Source organism: Trichechus manatus, unplaced genomic scaffold (assembly GCF_000243295.1).
Source record: "Trichechus manatus latirostris isolate Lorelei unplaced genomic scaffold, TriManLat1.0 scaffold00057, whole genome shotgun sequence".
In the NCBI taxonomy this organism is placed as follows: Eukaryota; Metazoa; Chordata; class Mammalia; order Sirenia; family Trichechidae; genus Trichechus; species Trichechus manatus.
The window spans coordinates 7,398,453-7,423,527 of NW_004443993.1; the positions used below are offsets into that span (position 1 = coordinate 7,398,453).

At 37.6% G+C, this 25,075-nt stretch overlaps 1 protein-coding gene, 1 non-coding gene and 1 pseudogene across 6 annotated transcripts in view; 2 read left to right on the forward strand and 1 right to left on the reverse strand.

Annotated features, from left to right (window-relative positions):
- Window positions 1-25,075, forward strand: part of LOC105756398 (zinc finger protein 555-like) — a 376,219-nt pseudogene that overhangs the window by 138,155 nt on the left and 212,989 nt on the right.
- The window catches only part of LOC101345977 (adhesion G protein-coupled receptor E4-like), a 115,615-nt gene that overhangs the window by 51,592 nt on the left and 38,948 nt on the right, over window positions 1-25,075 (reverse strand). For 4 of the 5 annotated variants that reach the window (XM_023733252.1, XM_023733251.1, XM_023733249.1 and 1 more), the window contains 5 exons: window positions 22,429-22,536; window positions 12,178-12,285; window positions 5,504-5,611; window positions 1,756-1,869; window positions 713-820 (listed from right to left, as the gene is read on the reverse strand). In XM_023733252.1, coding sequence (XP_023589020.1) covers window positions 713-820; window positions 1,756-1,869; window positions 5,504-5,611; window positions 12,178-12,285; window positions 22,429-22,536 — 546 coding nt within the window. The remainder of the gene's footprint in view (window positions 1-712; window positions 821-1,755; window positions 1,870-5,503; window positions 5,612-12,177; window positions 12,286-22,428; window positions 22,537-25,075) is intronic. The other variant, XM_023733250.1, reaches the window with a different exon arrangement.
- On the forward strand, window positions 16,241-16,347 carry LOC111820981 (U6 spliceosomal RNA). The gene has a single exon (XR_002824470.1). It is a non-coding gene; the product is annotated as a U6 spliceosomal RNA (small nuclear RNA).

Sequence of the window (25,075 nt, forward strand, 5' to 3'; positions counted from 1 at the left end):
GGAAACCCTATGGGGCAATTATACTCTCTCCTGTAGGGGTGTTAAAGAGTCGGAATCAACTTGACAGCAATGAGTTTAGTTTTTTTGGTTTTATCTTCTCTTCAATGAAAAGTCTGTTCATGTCCTTTGCTCATTTCCTGATTTCAGTCTCTGGTATTTTTTTTTAATTGTTCAATTTTGAGAGTTATTTGTATATGCTTGATATTAGTCTTTTGTTAGATATGAGGTTTGTGAATATTTTTCTCAGTCTGAAGTTTATCTTTTCATCTTTTTCACATGGCATTTGACAAAGCAAACATTTCTAATTTTGATAAGGTTCAGATTATCAATTTGGCCTTCTAGGGATCATGCTATTGGTAATAAGTTTAAGAATTCTTTGCCAAGCCCTTGATCTTGAAGATTTTCTCCTGTTTTTTTTTTTTTTTCTCTTTTTTACTAAAAGTTTTATACTTTTGAGTTTTTAAAAAAAAAAAAAATGCATATCCTCTGTGAGACAACTCTAATGACGTATGTCTGCGAGTGGAATTGTATGCACCATTAGAAGAATTCCACGATCAGTAGTGGGGGCAAGGGGAGCAAATCAGAGAGGGTCAGGGAGTCAACAGAGATGCTGAGACAGAAAAGGGATACAGAAAAGGCCTGCACAGCACAAGAGGTAAATAGTCACAGGCCAAGGCAGAGTAAGGCTGAGAAATTCAGCTGAGATGTTTACTGTTAATTTTCCCATTGTCTTTCTGGGCAGGATTCCTTCTCACAGTGACAGCATGCTGCTTTCCTTCTGCAGTAATAACTGTCACATCCATGGGAGCATAGGTTGAGGCTGAGAGATGAGACAGAGGCAAGACCTTGTCATTGGAATTGAAAGAAAACAGACATTTGTGGGACTTTTAATCATGGTGTTGACATTCAGAATCTATCATGAACTGTATCATGTTTATTTTGCCATTTATGATTTATCTCAAGGATTTGAATCAAACAAGCAAGGAAAGAAAAATAGAAAAATTAATGATTTTCCATGGAAGTTAAGTGACTTCCAAAGTTGAGAACACAGAGAGAAACGCAGAACTAGCATTTTAAGTGGTCTCTACACTGAAAATATGAGGACCATTATAAAAACAAAGAAAGCATCCATACTTAGTGAAATTGATGGCTACATGTCTCCAAGACACAAAATTCTGTTACAGCTGCAGGATTTATGAATGAAAATGTCACCTAATTGTGTATTGCCTTAAAAGCCAAAGAAAACATACTGAGTTAAACTCAGGTTAAAACATCTTGCTCAGGTAAATACTAGGTATCTTTTAAAGAAGAAATCAAAGAAATATTTAAAAATAGGAGAGGTAAGAAATCTATGAGGGTCTTAGTATCGTCCTGGCATGAAACTCTGTCCTTCTTAAAGCTACTTTTTCCACATGTTGTGTTCAGTGAAGTTTTAAATATAGTTTCAAGCTGGCAGCACGCTGACTGAACCAGTTCAGTATCTTCTGGGCTTCTTCCCTACCTGCTTTCTCACTCTTTATGACACCACCACCCATCTGTCAGTTCGTCATACGGTAGTGGTTTGCATGTTGCTACGAATACCTGTAGGGTCATTCGTGGTGGACAGGTTTCAGCAGAGCTGAAAATCAGAGAGGGTCAGGGAGCCAATGGAGACGCTGAGAATGAAAAGGGGTACGTATAGGATGGAATATCACAAGAGGTAAATAGTCACAGGCCAAGGCGAGCAACACAGCGGCATTCAGCTGAGATGCTTACCAGTAGTTCTCCCATTGGTTTCCAGGGGAGGCTGGCTGGTCACAACGACAGAATGCGGCTTCACTTCTGGAGTATCAGTAAAGACTGTAAAATCCGTGGGAGCAGAGGTCAGGGCTGCGAGACAGACAAGGCCTTGTCATTGCAATTGAAAGAAACAGACATTTGTGGGACTTTCAATCATCATGTTGACACTCAGAATCTATCATGAAATATATCATATTTATTTTGTCATTTTCTATTTATTTCAAGGGTTTGAATTAAATAAGTAAAGAATCAAAAGTAGAAAAATTAACGATTTTTCATGGAAGTTAAATGACTTCAAAATTTGAGAACATAGAGAGGAGAAACGTAGAACTAGCATTTTCAAGTGGTCTCTACACTAAAAATGAGGACCACTGTAAAAACAAAGGAATGCATCCATGCTTAGTGAGATTGATGGCTACGTGTCTCCTAGACACAAAATTCTGTTACAACTACAGGATTTGTAAGTGAAAATGTCACCTAATTGTGTATTGCCTTAAAAGCTAAAGAAAACATTAGGAGTTAAACTCTGGTTAAAATATCTTGCTTATGTAAATACTAGCTATCTTTTAAAAAAGAAGTCAAAGAAATTATTTAAAAATAGGAGAAGTAAGAAATCTTTGAGGGTCTTCGTATCATCTTGGCATGGAACTCAGCGCTTCTTAAAGCTACTTATTCCACATGCTGTGTTCAGTGAAATTGTAAATATGCTTTAAAGGTGGCAACAATCTGATTGAAACAGTTTGGTATCTTTCAGGCTTCTTCCCCACCTGCTTTCTCACTGTCTATGCTTTGATACCGTCACCATCTGTCAGTCTGTCATACTGTGGTGCTTTCATGTTGCTATGATACTGGAAGGTATGCCACAGGTATTGCAAAATACAAGAAGGCTCAGGCATGGTGAACAGGCTGCAGCAGAACACTGAGACTAAGACTGACTAGCAAGAACAGGTTAATGATCTACTTCTAAAATTTAGCCAGTGAAAACCCTAAGGGTCACACCAGAATATTGTCCTATATAGTGCAGGAATATGAGATCCCTTCGTTGAAGGAACTACATAACGGCCACAACAATGGACTCAAATACCAATGATCAAGAAGATGGTGCAGGGTCAGGCTACATTTCGTTCTGTCATACCTGGGGTTGCCATGAGTCAGAGCCAACTGGAGGACAACTAAGAGCAATATGATTAAGCATGCCACTAGTGTTTCTTCTAGGAAGTTCACAATGCTCCAAGTCTATTACCTATAATCTCTTTTACTTACTCTTATTGTAACATAGGCAATTTGAGAGCATATGTTGATTCAATGGTTGGTTCTATAAGCATTTTCTGTTCTCCTGGTAAGAACGCTTGTGTATCACAAGGTAAGCAGAACTTACTCCTCTTTCTGAATTCATCTTCACTCTCACCACTCTCTTCAGTTCTTTTCCTGGTCTATTGTGCGGAGTCTGAGCATTATCAACTCTTTAGTTCCAGCTTCTCATTTGAATGGAGTTACACATATGGCACCAAACACAGGAGATTACCATCATCCCCGTTTATTGGAACATTTTATTTTCAAAGTCTTTGTTCTCAAAGCCACTAGGATTCCAGGATAACAAAAGTGGCAAGTAATTGTAATGCAAAATAGAAAAGGAGGATGTTGAAATTAAGTCAGGCCAACTAGAAACCTTATTATTGAAAAAGGTACCCACACAAATGTAAACACATTCACAATGAATTCTCTAATAGTTAATGTAGTGACCTGAAATAAAAATTAGAATTGCAATATCATGGTACAAATTCTAAGAAAACGAGAAGCTCAACTTACCCAGAGAGAAGAGCTTTATTGGCATAGATTTTTTTCTTTAATTTGAAACTTTGATTTGTTGTTGTCTTTGGTGGTGTTAGGTGTCGTCAAGTTGGTTCCGACTCATAGCAACCCTCTGTACAACAGAATAAAATACTGCCCCGTCCCGAGCCATTTTCATGATTGTTGTTTATGCTTTAGGTGAATTGTTGCAGCCACTGTGTCAATCCATCTCATTGAGGGTTTTCCTCTTTTTTGCTGACCCTCTGCTTTACCAAGCATGATGTCCTTCTCCAGGGACTGATCCTTCCTTATAACATGTCCACCATCCTTGCTTCTGAGGAGCATTTGGGTTGTACTTCTTCAAAGACAAATTTGTTCGTTCTTCTGGCCGTCCATGGTATATTCAATATTCTTCACCAACACCATAATTCAAAGGCGTCAATACTTCTGCAGTCTTCCTTATTCATTGTCCAGCTTTCACATACATATGAGACAATTGAAAACACCATGGCTTGGATCAGGCGCATCTTAGTCCTTAAAGTGACATCTTTACTTTTCAACACTTTAAAGAGGTTTTTTTTGCATCAGATTTGCTCAATAAAATGCATGGTTTGATTTCTTGACTGCTGCTTCCATGGATGTTGATTGTGGATCCAAGTAAAATGAAATCCTTGACAACTTCAATCTTTTCTCCATTTATCATGATGTTGCTTATTGGTTCAGTTGTGGGGATTTTCATTTTCTTTATGTTGAGGTGTAATCCATACTGAAGGCTGTAGTCTTTGATCTTCATCAGTGCTTCAAGTCCTCTTCACTTTCAGCAAGCAAGGTCATGTCATCTGCATATCAAGGGTTGTTAATGAGTCGTCCACCAAGCCTGATGCCCTGTTCTTCTCCATATATTCCAACTTCTTGGATTATTTGCTCAGAATATACATTGAATAAGTGTGACGAAACGATACAACCCTGACACAGACCTTTCATGACTTTATACCAAGCAGTATCCCCTTCTTCTGTTCAAACGACTGCTTCTTGTTCTATGTACAGGTTCCTCATGCACACAGTTATCTCAAATATGATAAAACCCATTAAGAAACATGTTAAACACTTCATTCTTCAGATGGTGTGTTTCTGTGAACTATAAATGTCAATTATAAAAGAAGGAAAAAGAGTGACTCTTACATTGCCTAACTCAAAGTTTCAAATTAATTAGATTATAATGTGCATACTCTAAGTCAGACAATATTTTTCATAAATATTATATGCTATGGAGACATCTATTAAAAGCCTGAAGTGATCGTTTCAGTGCAAAATCCCTGATAGAGCTTCATTATATTTTTCTTTCTAAATTAACGTTGCAGGCTTCTAACGGATGCTTTCATTAGTTGTGGATATTATCAGCAAAATTTGGCAAAATAAAATCTGTCACTGTGGAATATTCATTAAGTTCAGTTTCTGTCAGTCAATCTTAGATGTTTTCTAAAACTTATGATTTCAGTGAGAATCTAAAAGCTAAGTGAGAAACTAAAAATCCCCAAACAAACCCCCTTCTTATGGTCCATAATAAAAAGGGCATTATATGTCTTTTGTATTTCATAATTGCCAAACAACTGGCTCTTCTTTCATTTTTTTATGCCCAGAGGCACTCCTTTAGAAGGTTGTTCTAATGCTCTATGGAATGAAAAACAAAAATCTATACTAATTTAAATACATATCCTTCATGACACAACTGCAATAAAAGTGTGTGGGTTTCTATGCACCATTAGAAGAATTCCACGGTCAGTGGGGAAAAAGGGAGAAAATCTGAGAGGGCAAGGGAGTCAACGGAGATGCTGAGACAGAAAGAGATACACAAAAGGCCCGCATAGAGCAAGAGGTAAACAGTCACAGGCCAAGGCAGAGCAACCCTGGGAAATTCAGCTGAGATGCTTACCGGTAATATTCCTATTGATTTCCTTGGGATGCTGACAGTTCATAATGAGAGTATATGGCACTGATTCTTGATAAATGAGTATGAAATTCATGGGAGCACACGTTGGGGCTGCAAGATGAGACAAAGACAAGGTCTTGTGAGTGAAATTGAAAGAAAACAGACATTTGTGGAACTTTTAATCATGATGTTGACACTCAGAATCTATCATGAAGTGTATTTTATTTTGCCATTTACAATTTATTTCAAGGGCTCGAATTAAATAAGAAAACAAAAAAGAGAAAAATTAATGATTTTCCATGGAAATTAAGTGACTTCCAAAGAAGAGAACATAAAGAGGAGAAAAGAGGAATTGGCATTTTCAAGTTATCTCCACCCTAAACATATGAGGACCATTATAAAAAACAAAGGAATATATACGTATTTAGTGAGGTTGTTGGCTACACGTCTCCAAGAGACAAAATTCTGTTACAACTGTAGGATTTATAAGTGAAAAAGTCATCTAATTGTGTATTGCCTTAAAAGCCAAACAATACATAATGAGTTAATCTCAGGTTAAAACATCTTGCTTAGGCAAATACTGGGTATCTTTTAAAGAAGTCAAAGAAATATTTAAAAATTGGAAAGGCAAGTAGTCTATGACAGTCTTAGTGCCACCCTTGCAGGAAATTCTGTCCATGCTTCATAAAGCTAATTTAACCACATTTGTGTTCAGTGAAATTTTAAATATACTTAAAGGTGTATCAAACTGACTGAACTAGCTCAGCATCTTCTGGGCTTCTTTGCCACCTGCTTTCTCACTCTCTATGTGACACCACCACCCGTCTGTCAGTTTGTCATACTGTGGAGGCTTGCATGTTGCAATGATACTGGAAGCTATAACACTGATATTTCAAATACGAGAAGGGTCACCCATCGTGGACAGGTTTCAGCAGAGCACGCAGACTAAGACTGACTTGCAAGATGGCTTAATGATTTACTTCTAAAAATTATCCAATGAAAATCTTAAGTGTCACAACAGAATATTATCCTGGTGCTGGAAGATGAGCCCCTAGGTTGGAAGGAACTACACAGTGGCTGCAACAATGCACCAAATACCAACAATCATGAAGATGGTGCAGGATCAAAGTTTCTTTCCATCATATGTGGGGTTGCCATGAGTCAGAGCCAACTGGAGGACAACTATAGCAATATGATTTGGCATGCAGTTAGTGTTCCTTCTAGGTAGATCACAATGCTCCAAGTTTATTATCCATAATGTCTCTTAGTTACTCTTAGTTTGACATAGGCAGTTCCAGAACATAGGCTGATTCTATGGTTGGGTCCTGGAAACATTTTCTAATCTCCATGAAGGAATGCTTTTGTATCACAAGGTAAGTAGAACTTGGTCCTCTATCTGAATTCATCCTCACTCTCACCACTCTCTTTGGCTCTTCTGTTGGTCTATTGTGCAGACTCTGAACATTATCAACACACTAATTTCAGTGCCTCTTTTGAATGGAGTTCCACACATGGAGTGAAATACAGGAGATGATGAATCATTCCCATTTATCAGATCATTTTATTTTCAAAGTTTTGGTTGTTAAAGCCACTAGGATTCCAGGTTAACGAAAGTGGCAAATAATTGTAATATCCTCACAACACATGTAAGATATTAAAATTTTCTCAAAAAACTAAGAAGGAGGATGAAAAGAAGGAGAAATAGAAAGATGAAGAAGAACACAGAGAAGAAGAAAAAGGAGGAGAAGGAGAAGGAAGAGAGGACTAAGCAGCAGCAAACAATGAAAGGTCAAGTGTAGTTGATTCCTAGTAAAGAGACTGCATATTTATGTGTTAATGAACTTGTTGAATATCTTAGATCAGGGACCTTCTTGCAAGAAATGCAGATTTGAAATAGCAAGACAACAGAACTGAAAGAAGAGTTGTTCTCATAAAGAGTTAATTAAAGATATTTTCTAGCCCAGGTAGGAAGGTAAGATAGAGTCATAAATTTATGTAGATTATTATACCAAACATAATAAAGATTTTTGAATTTATGGAAGTAATTAAAAGATCTGTCTTTTTAACTAGTCAGAATAGCGTATTTTCTCTTAATTGTGCTAAAATTCAAATTGATGTTTATTTAAAAAGCAATCAAATGGAGATGAATAGATTGCTTCACTGAATCTGTTATATTTAAAAAGATGAAATAGCTCTTCAACTTCGTTGTTGTTGTTAGGTGCCATTGAGTCAGTTCTGACTCATAGTGACCCTATGTACAAGAGAATGAAAAACTGCCCAGTCCTAGGCCACCGTCACAATCTTTGCTATGCTTGAGCACAGTGAGTCCATCTCCTTGAGGGTCTTCCTCTTTATTGTTGACCCTCTGATTTACCAAGCGCGATGTCCTTCTCCAGGGACTGGTCCCTCTTGATAGCATGTCCAAACCAAGTAAGATGAACTCTCTCCATCCTTGCTTCTAAAGAGCATTTTGGCTGTACTTCTTCCAAGACATATTTGTTTGTTCTTCTAGCAGTTCATGGCAATCTCAATGTTCTTTGCCAACACCATAATTTAAAGTCATCAGTTCTTACTCAGTCTTCCTAATTCATTATCCATCTTTCACATGCATATGAGGCAATTGAAAACACCATGGCTTGGATAGCTGCACCTTAGTCCTCAAAGTGACATATTTGCTTTTTAAGATTTTAAAGAGGTCTTTTGCTGCAGATTTGCCCAGTGCAATACGTACATTTGATTTCTTGACTGCTGCTTCCATGAGCATCAATTGTGGATGCAAGTAAAATAAAGTCCCTGACAACTTCAGTATTTTCCCAATACATTGAAGAGTTTGTCATTAAAGAATATATATATAACAACAATCTACTTCACCAGTTATGCAAGTTCCTTTTCCTTAAGCCAAATGAATGTTAGCGAGTAGAGAGGCTCTTCTTAGAATTAATGTCTTAAATGTTTTTATCATATGAACTACACTATTTTATAATATTTGGAAGAAAATGTGTCCTTAATTACTTTGATGATCTCTGCTAAATAGAAAAGAATGTTTCTTGACTGCTCCTCTCCAATCTCTAGAAGGGTGCCTGGAGGGGTCTGTTAGAGACATACATCCGATCAGGATACTCCCTGGTTTAAATTTCTTCAATGACCATCTATCTTCTTTAGATGAAAGGTAAAAAATAAATAATAAACAAATACCAGGTCTTCCATGATTTAGGCACTACTTTCTTTTACAGTGTCATTTCACCTTGTTGCCTCATGAAGGCTGTGCTCCAGACACTTTAAATATTTGTAACCATCTCCTGAGCACATCCTCTCTGTGACACCAGCTTGTGTGTTTTTGCACATGCTGTTCCTGCCCTTTGGAAGGCCCTGGAATGGGTAACTGATCAGCCACCCAGGCCACAGCTCAAACATTACTTCCTCTGTGAAACCTCTTATTTCTCCAGACAGAATTAGGTTTTTTGATCTATTTTCTCCGATTTCAACTTCTCCCAAATTCTTGGATTGAACTTCTCATGTTCCTTCAGGTATTCTTTTTTTTTTTTTTTTTAAATGTTTTTCTTCTTCACTGTATTATAATTCTTTCAAAGATACAGCCTGTCATGGATTGAATTGCGTCTCCCAAAAATGTGCGTATCAATTTGGCTGGACCAAGATTACTGGTATTATGTGATTGCCCACCATTTTGTCATCTGATATGATTTTCTTATGTGTTGTAAGTCCTGCCTCTATGATGTTAATGAGGGAGTTGGGCGGCAGTTGCGTTGATGAGGCAGGATTCAATCTATGGGATTGGATTGTGTCTTTAGCTGGTTTCTTTTGGGGTATAAAAGAGAGAAGCAAGCAGAGAGACTGGGGGACTTCATACTGCCAAGAAAGCAGTGCTGGGAGCACAGCGTGTCCTTTGGACCCATGTTTCCTGTGTGGCAAAGCTCCTAGTCTGGGGAAGATTGATGACAAGGATCTTCCTCCAGAGCCAACAGAGAGACAAAGCTTTCCCCTGGAGCTGATTCCTTGAATTTGGGCTTTTAGCCTATTTTACTGTCAGGAAATAAATTTCTCTTTGTTAAAGCCATCCACTTGTGGTATTTCTGTTATAGCAGCACTAGATAACTAAGACAGCAAGGATTTCATTTTACTTGGATCCACAATCAACGCCCAAGGAAGCAGCAGTCAGGAAATCAAACGACAAATTGCATTGGGCAAATCTGCTGCAAAAGACCTCTTTAAAGTATTAAAAAAAAGCAAAGATGTCACTTTAAGGACTAAGGTACACCTGACCTAAGCCATGGTATTTTCAGTTGCCTCATATGCATGCAATGAATAAGGAAGACAGAAGAGGAATTGACACCTTTGAATGATGGTATTGGTGAAGAATATGCAATATACCATGGACTGCCAAAAGAACAAACAATCCTCTCTTGGAAAAAGTACAGCCAAAGTGCTCCTTAGAAGCAAGGATGGCAGGACTTTGTCTCACATACTTTGGACATGTTATAAGGAGGGACCCATCCCTAGAGAAGGACATCATGCTTGGTAGAGTAGAGGGTGAGAAAAGAAGAAAGCCCTCAAGGAGATGGACTGACACAGTGGCTGCAACAATGAGCTCAAGCATAGCAAAAATTGTGAGGATGGCCAAGGACTGGGCAGTTTTTTGTTCTTTTGTACATAGGATCACTATGAGTCAGAACTGACTCAATGACACCTAACAACAACAGGAAGAAGGAGACTAGAATAAAATGTTCATGCAGTCGTTGGCGGGTAACTTCATGTTTTATAAATTTTCAGGAAATAAAATTAAAAAAATAAAAATAAAAATTTTATCATTGACTCATCAGCAGGATTTCTGTCCTCTAGGACCACTGAGCACATATGATCCCAGATAATGAGTATCAAAATTCATAACTTACATCAAAAATTCTGAATTTATGTTTTAATCAGCATGTCTTCATAAATGAGAACACATAGTATCAACAAAAAGTCAAAGGAAAAAATAATTCAGTCTTGTAAGGGTTATTTCATTCACTTTATTTCCTTCTCACAGTTATAAAATCTGCAGACACTTCTAAATTACTTCTTGCTTCTCATCATAACCCAGGGATATCATGTACATGCTGTTTAAACTTTTATCTGGATTATTATCTGATTTGACAATCACCTTTGCTACTAACCACATTTGAAATTAATATCTTTTTGTCAGCAGTGAGTCTCACCATTGGTGTCCCTATAAGGTTGGACAGTTGATGAGAAATCAATAGGGTTTATTTATCAACTCAGATGTTGGTGTGCACTTTGTGTTTATGAAAGAGAAAAATGAATGAATGAATTTTCTTGCATTAAGAGGAAATTGTTAGTCTTCTTTCACTCAGGGAAGACAAAATTTCTTACATTTAGTTCCTTTCAAATAAAAAAAAGAAGGGTCTTAGTTGTCCCCCCAGCAGGTCACTCATTCAGCTGTTGTTATTCTTCCTAAGAGACTGTGAACATTGGCTTCCAGGGCAGGATCTTGGGAGGAAGAGTTAATCAACGCATGCACAGTGTGTAAAATAGAAAAGGAGGATGTTGAAATTAAATCAGGCCAACTAGAAAACTTATTATAGAAAGAAGTACCCACAAAAATGTAAAAATATTCAGAATTAACTTGCTAATAGTTAAGGTAGTAACCAGAAATAAAAAATTAGAACTGCAGTGCCATGGTATAAATTCTAAAAAAAGAAACTCAACTCACCCAGAGAGAAGAGCTTTGTTGACACAATTTTTTTTGCTTTTTTTTCTTTAATTTGAAGCTGTGTGGTTTATTTTACCTCAAATATGATAAAACCTATTAAGAACCATGTTAAGCCCTGCATTCTCCAGGCGTTGCATTTCAGTGAAGTATAAATGCCAAATATAAAAGAAGAAAAAATAGTGACTCTTACATGTAGCTAACCCAACGACTCAAGTTAATTAGACTATAATGTGCACATTCTGAGTTAGACAATATTTTTCATAATAGTTATTTGCAATGGTGACATCTATTAAAGCCTATAGGGATCATTTAAATGCAAAATCCCTGAGAGAAGTCTATTATATTTTTTATACTAAATTAACATTACAGGCTTCTAATGGATGCTTTAATTAGGTATGGATGTTATCAGCAAAACTTGGCAAAATAAAATCAGTCACTGAGTAATATTCATTAGGTTCAATTTCTGTCAGTCAATACTATGTTTTTCTGAACATTATGATTTCAGTGAGAGGCTAAAAGCTAAGTGAGAAACTAAAAACCCCAGTCAAACCTCCCTCTTCTGTGCCATACAAAAATGCGTGGTCATTAGGTGTCTTCCATATGTCATAATTGCCAGTCGGCTTCTCTTCCATCTTTTATGCTCAGAGCCACTCCATTAAAAGGTTGTTCTAATGCTCCATAAAATGAAAAACCAAAGTTCTATGCTAATTTAAATACATATCTTTCATGAGTCAACTGGAATGAGGTGTGTGTGTATGTGTGTGGGTTTCTATGCACCATTAGAAGAATTCCACTGTCCATGTGGGGCAAAGGGAGAAAATTAGAGAGAGTTAGGGAGAAATGGAGATGCTGAGACAGAAAATGATACAGAAAAGTCCTGCATAGTGCAAGAAGTAAATAATCACAGACGAAGGAAGAGCATGCTGGAAAACTCAGCTTAGGGGCTTACCGAAAATTTTCCAGTTGGCTTCCAGGAGAGGCTTGCAGCTCACAATGACAGCACGTGGTTTCCCTTTTTCAGGAATGACTGTCAAATACATGGAAGCAGAGTTCGGGTCTGTGAGATGAGACAGGGAGAAGGTCTTGTCATTGGAATTGAAAGAAAACAGACTTTTGTGAGACTTTTAACTATGGTGTTGACACTCAGAATCTATCATGAACTATATTATGTTTATTTTGTCATTTACAATTTAGTGCAAGGGTTTAATTTAAATAAGCAAAGAAAAAAAGAGAGAAAAATTAATGATTTTCCATGGAAATGACTTAGGAGTTAAGGAGCCATTATTCCCTGTCCTTGAATATAAAGAAAGTGACCCAGCTGTAGCAGCAAGGACTCACAAGGACACATCAACTGGTCCTTAAGGGATAAAAACAGTAGCTAGGACAACCTTGGAAAACATTTTTTAGGAAACATTTCACATAAACAAATACTTAGATAGAGCACATAAGAGCCACATATTTTCCACTCTTACATTTTTCTATTCACATTTAGTAAATAGCAAGATTTGTTGGACCAATGAAGACTCTCCTGACTGTCATTAATGAAGTTTATACCAATGATTATTGAGAAAGACAATTTAAAATGTAGAATCACAGTGATTTAACAGTTTTTAGTCAATCTGTGAAAAGATGAATATTTTAATGATTTTACCCATTTGTAATGTCAATATATAGTGATAATTCTGTAATATTGTTTATACTCAGGCAGTCCTAGCTCTGGCAGCATGCTTGTCCATTTCCTACTTTTGCCTATTTTGTAACATTCTCTGAACTTGGGAGACATAGCTCTGGCAGCATGCTTGTCTGTTTCCCACTTTTGCCTGTTGGAACATAGGCTGAATAAAATCTTTCTTCTTGCTTTACTATAACTTTGTAGAGATTTTATCCTAGGACAATTAAATGACCCAGTTGCAGCAGGATTTTTCTGAAGCCTAGGATCCAGTCGACCTTGAGGAGACATGGACTGTGGAGCAGAAGCCAGCAAAGAGAGGTCCTGTCTTCTGTACCCCAAGCATTCACACTCCACATAACTTTGACACCAGCGGGGTAAGTGCTCTCAGGAAATGAGCCTTTGCTTATTCTTTCTTGATCTTTTTCTCATGTTTTCTAAAGTTTTTTTTCAGAGTTTGTTTGAAAACTGGTTGTTAGATTAAAGAGACTCTTTCTTAGATTTTTGCTTGATGTTTGGTTAAAAGTGACATCTAGGGACTCTGTTGGTGAACTGCAGTTTGATGTCCAGATTCAGGTGTTTGAAACATTAAAAAAGTAATTCTATCTTCAAAGAGCTCTGGGTCACAGTAAGTGCAAAATTCAGACATGGGTCAAGGAGTGAAAGCTATTAGGGCAGTCATAGGTGCTCATCACGAGCTTTAAAGACTCCCATGACGGGATAAAGTAGTCGCAAGACAGGCTAGAGTGCTGGGCTGCCGGCCACCCACAAGCAACATTTCACCCAATGAAGACACATATTGGTCTGTCTTAGCCATCTAATACTGCTATAGCAGAAATACCACAAGTGGATGGCTTTAACAAAGAGAAATTTAGTTTCTCACAGTCTAGTAGGCTAGAAATCCAAATTCACGGCATCAGCTCCAGGGGAAAGCTTTTTCTCTCTATCAGCCTTCTCATCAGTGTTCCCCTGGACTAGGAGCTTCTCTGCACAGGGATCCCAGGTCCAAAGGATGCGCTCTGCTCCCAGCACTACTTTCTTGATGGCATGAGGTCCACCACTCTCTGCTTGCTTCCCTTTCCTTTTATCTCTTGTAAGATAAAAGGTGGTTCAGGCCACACGCCAGGGAAACTCCCTTTACATTGGATCAGGGATGTGACCTTAGTAAGGGTGTTACTATCCCACCCTAATCCTCTTTAACATACAATTACAATCACAAAATGAGGGCAACCACCCCATACTGGGAATCCTGGTACAGCCAAATTGATACACACACTTTTTGGGGAACATAATTCAATCCATGACATTGGTCTAAGCAAAAAAACTGTCCAGACCTGTGGCATTCCTCATTAGGTTTCTTTTTGTGACTTAGAGAAAATCTGGAAAATAGTGCTCTGTTTTGAAACCTCTTTCTTTTCACCTTTACAAATTTAAAATGGGAAATAACCAAGAGAAAAGTAAGAATGATGGCCCACCATCTGGCACACCCACTGCCTATATGTTAAAGGATTTGGGGCCTAATTCAGCTCAGTCTTTAGAAAAATGGCATGATTTTAAAAAAGAAAAGTTTTCATTATAATTACCTACATGGGGGAATTCTGAATTGGCCAGATTAGACTTTTTAAAATGTAAATTAGAAGCAGAAGTATCTAAAATAAATTAAAATCAGTGGGAAGTATTCTTCTTACACTCCTACTGAAATGCCTTTTAGCTCTTTAGGGTTTTTTTTGTTGTTGGTGGTGGTGGTCTTGTATTTTTACTTTTGCTTCTGTTTGTCTTTTTATGTTGACCTTGATTTTGGTGCACAAATTGGCTTGATAAAAGTTTTTACAAAGGATCACAGCATCTTTTGAGCCACCCCATTCCATGGCAGTCTCTTGCTAGGGTTTTGCCTTGCCTCTGAGAAACCAAAAGTAATGCTTCTCTTTCAAATTCTAAAAATTTTGTAAGAACATATTTGGGTGTAATCACCAAATCTTGCAAGAAAATAGGTGATGTCAATTCACAGGGGGGAGTGGCAGCTCTTGATCAGTTTTATGAAATTCACAGGGGGAGGTGGCAGCTGCAGATCTGTTTTATGATATAGTTTCTCAATAAAGAATCACAATGTTGAAATTAAAATCAGTAGCTACTTTAAAGTACTTTACAACCTGATTTCCTCTTTAAGGAACTTTCTTTTGATGCTTGGGTTTTCTCAAAAGGTCTTATATTCCTACATCTGAGGGTCTGGTAAATTAATACGTTTTATCTAGAACCTGTTTTTTTCTGTTAAATTGAGTTGATCTTATAAAAAGTTGCTATATACACTTTAAGAAACCAGGTTCCCCATATTCTTGTTTTGTGTGGTATAAACCCTTTCTTGGAGCTGACCTCGCATACTAGTGAGTTTACGTGGTCTTTCTATCTCGTTTTGTTCTGAGAGCTTGCTTCTGGTCTAGAATGTTATATCTGAGTTTCTAGCTTGTATCAGGTTGGATGCTATGGCTGACAGTTGCTGTTTTTTCTAACGCTGTGTTAAAACTTCATTTCTTTCCTAGTTCAAGAAAAACTGTGTCTTGTGTCTGTCTTATGATTTAGAAAGCATGCCAGAGATAGGGACTATGTCAATCTTAAAAGTGAAAGCTTTCTAAGTAACTTAAGCTAGATATTATGAAATATGTTTTATTTAAGGAAAAAATTAATGTAAAACTAGCAATTCCAGAATGGGAAAATGGAGGCACAGGACAAGCCTAGAGAAAGAGAGAGAGAGAGAGAGAAGGCTAGCCAAGAAATGATGGATTCATTTACAAAATTGCTAAAAAGCTTTGGTAATTTCTGGATAATAAAAGTTGTGATAAAGAGAAAGCAAAACTTCTTACCAAGAGAATAATAAAAGGGAAAAATCAGTTACCTTTTGTCTTTTAAAATATCTAAGCCAGCCTAAGCATATGTAAATGAATTTAGGATGACTAGTTCTTGTCTCTAATCATGAACCAAAAATAGAGAGGGCAGGGCAGGATCAGATCTCCTTGGCCCCAAGCATCTGAGGTCATATAGCTCCAGGGAAGCTTTTGAAAGACCCCTCACAACTAGATAAGGACTTTTTTTAAGACAAAAGAAAATTACAGTCTCACTATAACAGAACATCAATTCCTCGAATACAAGTTCAAGTTGAAGCTAAGAAAATTAGACCAATTCCACGAGAGCCAAAGGACGACCTTGAGTATATCCACCCTGCATTTAGAGACTATCTCAAGAATAGATTTGATGCATTGAACACTAATGACATAAGACCAAATGAGTTGTGGAATGTCGTCAATGACACCATACATGAAAAAAAGCAGTCATTGAAAACACAGGAAAAGTACTCACTTTGGCAGCACATATACTAAAATTGGTACAATACAGGGAAGATTAGCATGGCATCTAAGCAAGGATGACATACAAATTTCTGTAGTGTTCCATATTCTTACACTAAATAGACAAGAGATAAGTGGTAACTTTGGTGAGGGGTAAGACAGTACACAATACTGGGGAAGCCAGGACAACTTGTACAAGACAAGGCCATGGAAGCTCCATAGACACATTCAAACTCCCTGAGGGACTGAATTGCTGGGCTGAGGGCTGTGGGGACCATGGTCTCAGGAAACATCTCGCTCAATTGGCATAACACAGTTTGTAAAGAAAATGTTCTACTTTCTACTTTGGTGAGTAGCATCTGGGGTCTTAAAAGCTTGTGAGCAGCCATCTAATATACTCCACTGGTCTCATCTTGTCTGGAGCAAGGGAGAATGAAGAAAATCAAAGACACAAGGCAAAGATTAGTGAAAAGGACTAAATGGACCACAACTATCACAGCCTCCACCAGGCAGAATCCAGCAAAACTAGATGGTGCCTGGCAACCACCACTGACTGCTCTGACAGGGATCATAATTAAGGTTTCCAAGCAGAGCTGAAAAAAATGTAGACAAAATTCTAACTTACAAAAAAGACCAGACTTACTGGCCTGACAGAGACTGGAGAAACCTTGAGAGTTGTTGCACATGATCAAGAATTGAAGGTACTGAAGGAAGAAGTCCAAGCTACACCGAAAGCACTGGCAAAAAAACACGGCTCCAAAAATTGACAGAATACCAATTGAGATGTTTCAACAAATGAATGCAGTGCTGGAAGTGCTCACTCGTATATGCTAAGAAATTTGGAAGACAGTTACTTGGCCAACCAACTGGAAGAGAAGTGCCCCTTGACACCCTTTTAGTTCAGTAATGAAGTCACTCCTGAGGTTCACCCTTCAGCCAAAGATTAAGCAGGCCCATAAAACAAAATGAGACTAAAGGGGCACAGCAGCCCAGGGACAAGGACTAGAACGAAAGAGGGGACAGGAAAGCTGGTATTGGGGAACCACAGTTTGAGAAAGAAGAGTGTTGAAATTTCATGGGGTTGGTAACCAATGTCACAAAACAATATGTGTAATAATTGTTTAATGAGAAGGTAGTTTGTTCTGTAAACCTTCATCTACAGTGTAATAATAAAAAATAAATAAAAAGAAAAAAACTAAAGAAATTAAAGGCATACAGATTTTAAAAAGACAGGAAAGGAAGAAAAGATCAAAATGGATGTAAGAAGAGGCTCTAAAACTTGCTCTTGACCTTCAAGTAGCAAAGTGAATGGAAGAAATGATGAAATAGAAGAGTTGAACAGAAGATTTCAAAGGGCAGCTTGAGAAGACAAAATAAAGTATTATAATGACATGTGCAAAGAACTCGAGATAGAAAACTGAAAGGGAAGAACAGGCTCAGCATTTCTCAAACTGAAAGGACTGAAGAAAAAATTCAAGCATCAAGTTGCAATACTGAAGGATTCTATGGACAAAATACTGAACGATGCAGGAAGCATCAAAAGAAGATAGAAGTTATACAGAGAGTCACTGTACCAAAAAGAATCGGTTGATGGTCAGTCATTTCAGGAGGTTACATATGATCAAGAAAAGAAGGTACTGAAAGAAGAAGTCCAAGCTGCACTGAAGGCATTAGCAAAAAACAAGGCTCCAGGAATTGACAGAATACCAACTGAGATGTTTCAACAAATGGATGCAGTGCTGGAAGCACTCACTCGTATATGCTAAGGAATTTGAGGGATGGTTACTTGGCCAACTAACTGGAAGAAATCCATATTTATGTCTATTCCAAAGAAAGGTGACCCAACTGAATGTGGAAATTATCAAACAATTTCATTAATATTACACAAATAAAATTTTGCTGAAGACCATTCAAAATTGGTTGCAGTTACATATCAACAGGGAACCGCCAGAAATTCAAGCATGATTCAGAGGAGGATGTGGAACAAGGGATATCATTGCTGATGTTAGATGTATCTTGGCTGAAAGCAGAGAAGTTGACCTGTGTTTTATTGATTATGCAGAAGCATTTGACTATGTGGTTCATAATAAATTATAGATAACATTGTGAAGAATTGGAATTCCAGAACACTTAATTGTGCTTATTAGGAACCTGTACATAGAGCAAGAGGTAGTCATTCGAACAAGGGGATACTTCGTGGTTTAAAGTCAGGAAAAGTGTGCGTCAGGGTTGTATCCTTTCACCATATTTATTCAATCTGTATGCTGAGAAAATAATCAGAGAAGCTGGACTACATGAAGAGGACTGGGGCAACAGGATTGGAGGAAGACTCATTAACAACTTGCATTATGCTGATGACACAACCTTGCTTGCTGAAAGTGAAGATGACTTGAAGCTCTTACTGATGAAGAGATCACAGATCACAGCCTCAACATGAAGGAAACAAAAACTGGACCAATAAGCAACATCATGATAAACAGAAAAAAGACTGAAGTTGTCAAGGATTTCATTTTACTTGGATCCACAGTCAACACCCAGAGAAGTAGAAGTCAAGAAATCAAACAATGAATTGCATTGGGAAAATCTACTACAAAAGACATCTTTAAAGTATTAAAAAGCAAAGATGCCACTGTAAGGATTAAGGTGCTCCTGATCCAAGCCATGATGTTTTCAATTGCCTCGTACGCTTGTGAAAGCTGGATAATGAATAAGAAAGACCCAAGAATAATTGTGAATTACAATGTTGGTTAAGAATGTTGAATATACCATGGACTGCCAGAAAAAATGAACAAATCTGTCTTGGAAGAAGTATAACTAGAATGCTCCTTAGAAGTGAGGATGGCAAGAGTTCATCTCACATACTTCAGACATGTTATCAGGATGCTCCAGTCCCTGGAGAAGGACATCATGCTTGGTAGAGTGTCATCCAAAAAGAGGAAGACCCTAAAGGAGATGGATTGACACAGAGGCTGTAACAATGAGCTTAAGCATAGTAATGATCATGAGGATGGAGTAGGACTGGGCAGTGTTTCATTCTGTTGTACATAGGGTCCCTATGAGTCAGAACTTACTCGACGGCACCTAACAACAATAAACATAGCTATCAGAAATTGGGTAGATCTCAATCATAAAAGAATTGTAAACAAGTTATCTCCACTGTAGAGGAATTCTAGGAAGCCAAAAAATAGAAATCGCAATGAGACACGCCTGAAATGTCCTAGGGAAATGTTTTTGCCCCTAGCTAGAGACTTAAAATTATATCCATATACTGATGGCCTCATGGCCATATTAAGTTTTGTCATCTGCAGGTAAGTTTTTATTTTGCTGAAAATGTTTCACCAAAATATCTCAACAAAAAGGTGGACTATATTGGACTTGTGAAAAGGTCTATAACTATACTGAATCAAGATTTGCAGAACTCTTATGTAGAAGCCTAGGGGTTCACAGACTGCGGCTAATCCAGAATCACATGGAACAAAAATTAACTACATAGGATTGAGGGGACTAAAAGATTACTCTGGATTTTACTTGGGAATACTGCTGTTGTTTTAAAGTCCTACTTTCTGGATATAAGAAACCATTTTCCTCCTTTCTCCTAAATTATCTAACTAATGGGTTTAAATATTCTAACTCTCAAATTACAAGTTCCTGTTGGTAAACTTATTAAAATTTTAAATATCATAACCAGAGAAATGTCTGAAGTTTGAGCTATGATTTTAAAAAAATAGAATGGGATTAGATTTCCTGTTAGTCTCTCAAGGAACAGTTTGTGCCTTAATAGATAAATGTTACTGTGTTTATATTAATATGCATTCTGAGGTTTTTCAGAATGCAGTTGCTGCCGAAGAATATTGACTATACCGTAACTGCCAAAAGAAGAAGTACAGCCAGAAAGCTCATTAGAAGCAAGGATGGCGAGAGTTCATCTCATATACTGTGGACATGTTGTTAGGAGGGACCAGTTCTTGGAGAAGGATATAGTGCTTGGCAAAGTAGAGGGTCAGTGAAAAAGAGGAAGCCTCTCAACAAGATAGATTGACACAGTAGCTGCAACAATGGTCTCAAGCCTAACAATGATTGTGAAGATGGCACAGGACTGGACATTGTTTTGTTCTCTTATACATAGGCTCACTATGAGTTGAAACTGTCTTAACAGCACTGTCATGGATTGAATTTTGTCCCCTCAAAATATGTGTCAGCTTGGTTAGGCCAGGATTCCCAATATTGTGTGGTTGTCCATTTTGTGATTGATGTAATTTTCCTATATGTTGTAAATTCTAATCTCTGCCTGTGGTTAATGAGGCAAGATTAGATTACGTTTAAGAAGATTAAGGTGAGATGTAACACACTTACTCAGGCCACATCTCTTATCCAATGTAAAGAGAGTTTTATCTCTTGTAAGATAAAAGGTGGCCTGCATCATCTTTTATCTTACAAGAGATAAAAGAAAAGGGAAGCAAGCAGAGAGTTGGGTACTTCACGCCACCAAGAAAGCAGCACCGGGAGCACACCATGTCCTTTGGACCTGGGGTCCCTGAGCCTGAGAATCATCTCAATCAGAGGAAGATTGATGACAAGGACCTTCCTCCGGAGTCACCAGAGAGAAAAAGACTTCCTCTAGAGCTGATGCCCTGAATTTGGACTTGTAACCTACTAGACTGTGGAAGAATAAATTTACCTTTGTTAAAGCCATTCACTTGTGGTATTTCTGTTATAGCATCACTAAATTACTAAGACAGGCACCTTACAACAACAACAACTTAGGAGGTAATTCATTCAGCTGTTGTTATTCTTCCTAAGAGGCTGTGAACATTGGCTTCCATGACAAGCTCCTGGTAGAAGAATTAATCTATGCACAGCATGCAAAATAGAAAAGGAGGATGTTGAAATTAAATCAGACCAACTAGAAAAGTTATTATAGAAAAACTACCCACAAAAATGTAAAAGTATTCACAATGAACTCTCTGATGGTTAATGTAGTGACCTGAAATAAAAATTAGAACTGCAATGCCATGGTACAAATTCTAAGAAAGAGAAACTCAACTTACCCAGAATGGAGCTTTATTGGTACAGGTTTTTTGTTTGTTTGTTTTCTTTAATTTGAAATTGTGTGGTATAGCTTACTCTAAATATGATCAAACCAATGAACTACCATGTTAAACTATGAAGTCTCCAGAAGTTGCATTTCTGGGAAGTTTAAATGCCAAGTATAAAAGAAGAAAAAAGAGATTCTTAAATGTGCTTAACACAATGGTTCAAGTTATTTAGACTATTATATGCACATTCTGAGTTATGCAATATTTTTCATAACAATTATATGCAATAGAGACATAAAACCTAAAGTGATCATTTAATTGCAAACTCCCTGATAGAACCGCATTATATTTTTCATACTAAATTAATATTACAGACTTCTAATGGATACTTTAATTAGGCATGGATGTTATCAGCCATATTTGGCAAAATAAAATCTGTCCCTGTGAAACAGTCATTAAGTTCAATTTCTTCAGTCAATATGAAATGTTTTCTGAACCTTATGATTTCAGTGAGAAGGTAAATGCTAAGTGAGAAACTAAAAATCTCCAGACAAACCTCCTGCACATGTGCCATACAAAATTTCATGATCATTACAATACCCTGGAGAAGGACATCATGCTTGGTAAAGTAGAGGTTCTGTGAAAAAGAGGAAGGCCCTCAATGAGATGGATTGACAGAGTGGCTGCATCGATGGGTTCCAGCATAACAATGATTATGAGTACGGCACAGGACTGCGTAGTGTTTCGTTCTGTTGTGCATGGGGTCCCTATGACTCAGAAGCAACTCGAAGGCACCTAACAACAACACAACAGGTGTCTTTTGTATTTTATAATTGCTATACAATTATGCTCAGAGGCACCCCATTGGAAGATTGTCCTAATGCTCTATAGACTGAAAAACAAAAGGTCTACACTAATTTAAATATATATCCTTCCTGAGGGAACTGGAATGAGATGAGTCTGTGTGAGGCTTTGTATGCACCATCAGGAGAATTCCACTGTCAGTGGGGGGCAAAGGAAGTAAATCAGAGAGAGTCAGGGAGTCAATGGCAATGCTGAGACAGAAAGGGGATACACAAAAAGCCTGTACAGCACAAGAGGTAAATAGTCACAGACCAAGGCAGAACAATGTTGGGAAATTCAGCTGAGATGCTTACCAGTAATTTTCCCACTGTCTTCTAGAGGAGGCTGGCAGCTCCCAAAGACAAAACGCTGCTCCCCTTCTAGATTAATGTCTTTTAAATCCATGTTGGCGGAGTTTGGGTCTGTGAGATGAGACAGAGATAAGGCCTTGTGATTGGAATTAAAAGAAAACAGACATTTGTGGGACTTTTAATCATGGTGTCGTTGCTCAGAATCTATCATGAACTGTATCACTTTTATTCTGCCATTTACAATTTATTTCAAGGGTTTGAATTAAATAAACAAGGAAACAAAAACAAATATCAATAATTTTTCATGGAAGTTCCAGAGGTGAAAATTCAGAGTGGAGGAAAGTAGAACTGACATCTTCCAGTGGTCTCTATACTAAACATATGAAGGCCATTATAAAAACAAAGAAATATACACATACTTAGTGAGTATGATGGCTACATATCTGCAATAGTCAAAATTCTGTTACATTTTGTAGACATGTGAAAAACTGATAGTCTAAATTGAATTAAAATAAAGAAGTTTATTAAAGGTTCAAGGCATCTCTAACTTGAGATCACCATAGCCCATGAAAATGGATCAGTGAAGTCCAAGGCACAGCAATTACAAAGATATTTTTATAGGGCTGGAGCAAAGAATGAGGTCTTCAAAATTTTGATTGGTTTATAGTGATTGATGTGAATAAAAGGGGGGAGAAAGCAATGCATGATTTTCAACATGATTGGTTATGTTAATACAACTGGCATACATTGATTTGCTGAAAGACATAATTACAAGATATGTGGTCTTGGAGGGGGTCTTATGACCAGTCAAAAACAATGGTGTGTTGGATACTTTTGAGAACAAGTTGTTAAAATTACCTTGCCCAGAGCATAAGACCTCCGGGGGAGATCAAACACAAAGTGTTTGATAACATTTGATTACAAATTCAGTCTTAGCTTAACCACAAAGCCTTAATAATAGAGTTAGTTCCTAAGTTACAGAGTTTGAATCTGTGTGAAGGTTACATTAAGCTTTAGCGTTAGTTCAGCCATTTTACTTTTAGGTCAGACAGATCTTTTTATTTTATATCCCATATCAAACCATAGGGTTTGTAAGTGAAAATGTCACCTAATTGTGTACTGTCTTAAAAGCCTAAGTAAACATAACGAGTTAAACTCAGGTTAAAACATCTTGCTTAGGTTAATACTAGCTATCTTTTAAAGAAGAAGTCAAAGAAATATTTAAAGATAGAAGAGAGAAGTGATATTTGAGGAAGACTGAAGACTTGATGCCTTTGAATTACGGTGTTGGTGAAGAATATTGAATATCCAAGGACTGCAAGAAAACTGAATAACTCTGTCTTGGAAGAAGTATAGCTAGAGTGCTCCTTGGAAGCGAGATTTAGTCTCACGTACTTTGGACATGTTATCAGGAGGGACCAGTCCCCAGAGTAGGACATCATACTTGGTAAGGTAGAGGGTCAGTGAAAAGAGAAAGACCCTCGTGAGATTTATTTACACAGTAACTGCGACAATGTGCTCAAACACAGCAACTATTGTGAGGATGGCACAGGACCCAGCAGTGCTTCCTTCTGTAGTACATAGGGTCACCATGAATCTGAACCTACTCGATGGCATCTAACAACAACAACAAGAAGTCTATGAGGGTCTTAATATCATCCTGGCATGAAACAGTGTCCTTCTTAAAGCTTCTTTTTCTACATGTTGTGTTTAGTGAAATTTTAAATATACTTTAAAGGTGGCAGCAAAGTGACTGAACAACTTTAGTATCTTCTGGGTTTCTACCACTTGCTTTCTCACTCTATATGCTTTGACACCACCACCCACCTCTCAGTTTTTCATACTGTGGTGGCTTGAACATTGCTAGGATGTTGGAGGCTATGTCACTGGTATTTTAAATACCAGCAAGGTCACCCATGGTGGACATGTTTCACCAGAGCTTCCAGACTACAGCTGACTAGGAATAAAGGTTTAATAATTTACTTACAAACATTAACCAATGATAATCCTAAGGATCACAACAGAATATTTTCCTATAAAGTGCTGAAAGTTGAGCCCCTAGGTTGGAAGGAACCACACAATGGCCACAATGGACTCAAATATCAATGATCATGAAGATGGTGCAGGATCGGGCAACGTTTCGTTCTGTCATACATGGGGTTGTCATGAGTCAGAGTTAACTGGGGGACAACTAACAGCAACACGATTTGGCATGCAGATAGTGTTCCTTCTAGGTAGTTCACAATGCTCCAAGTCTATTATTCATAATCTCTTTTAGTTACACTTAGTTTCACACAGGCAGTTCCAGAACATACGTAAATTCTATGGTTGGGTTCAAGGATTTTCTGATCACCAACTCGGAATGCTTGTGTATCACAAGGTAAGTAGAACTTGGTCTTCTTTCTGAATTCATCCTCACTCTCACCACTCTCTTTGGCTCTTCTGTTGGTCTATTGTACAGACTCTGAACATTATCAACACTCAAGTCCCAGTTTTTCTTTTGAACATAGTTCCACATATGAGGCCTGTCATGTATTGAATTGTGTCCCCCTAAAATATCTGTCAACTAGGCTAGTCAAAGATTCCCAGTATTGTGTGATTTTCCACCATTTTGTCATCTGATGTGATTTTCCTATGTTGTAAATCCTAC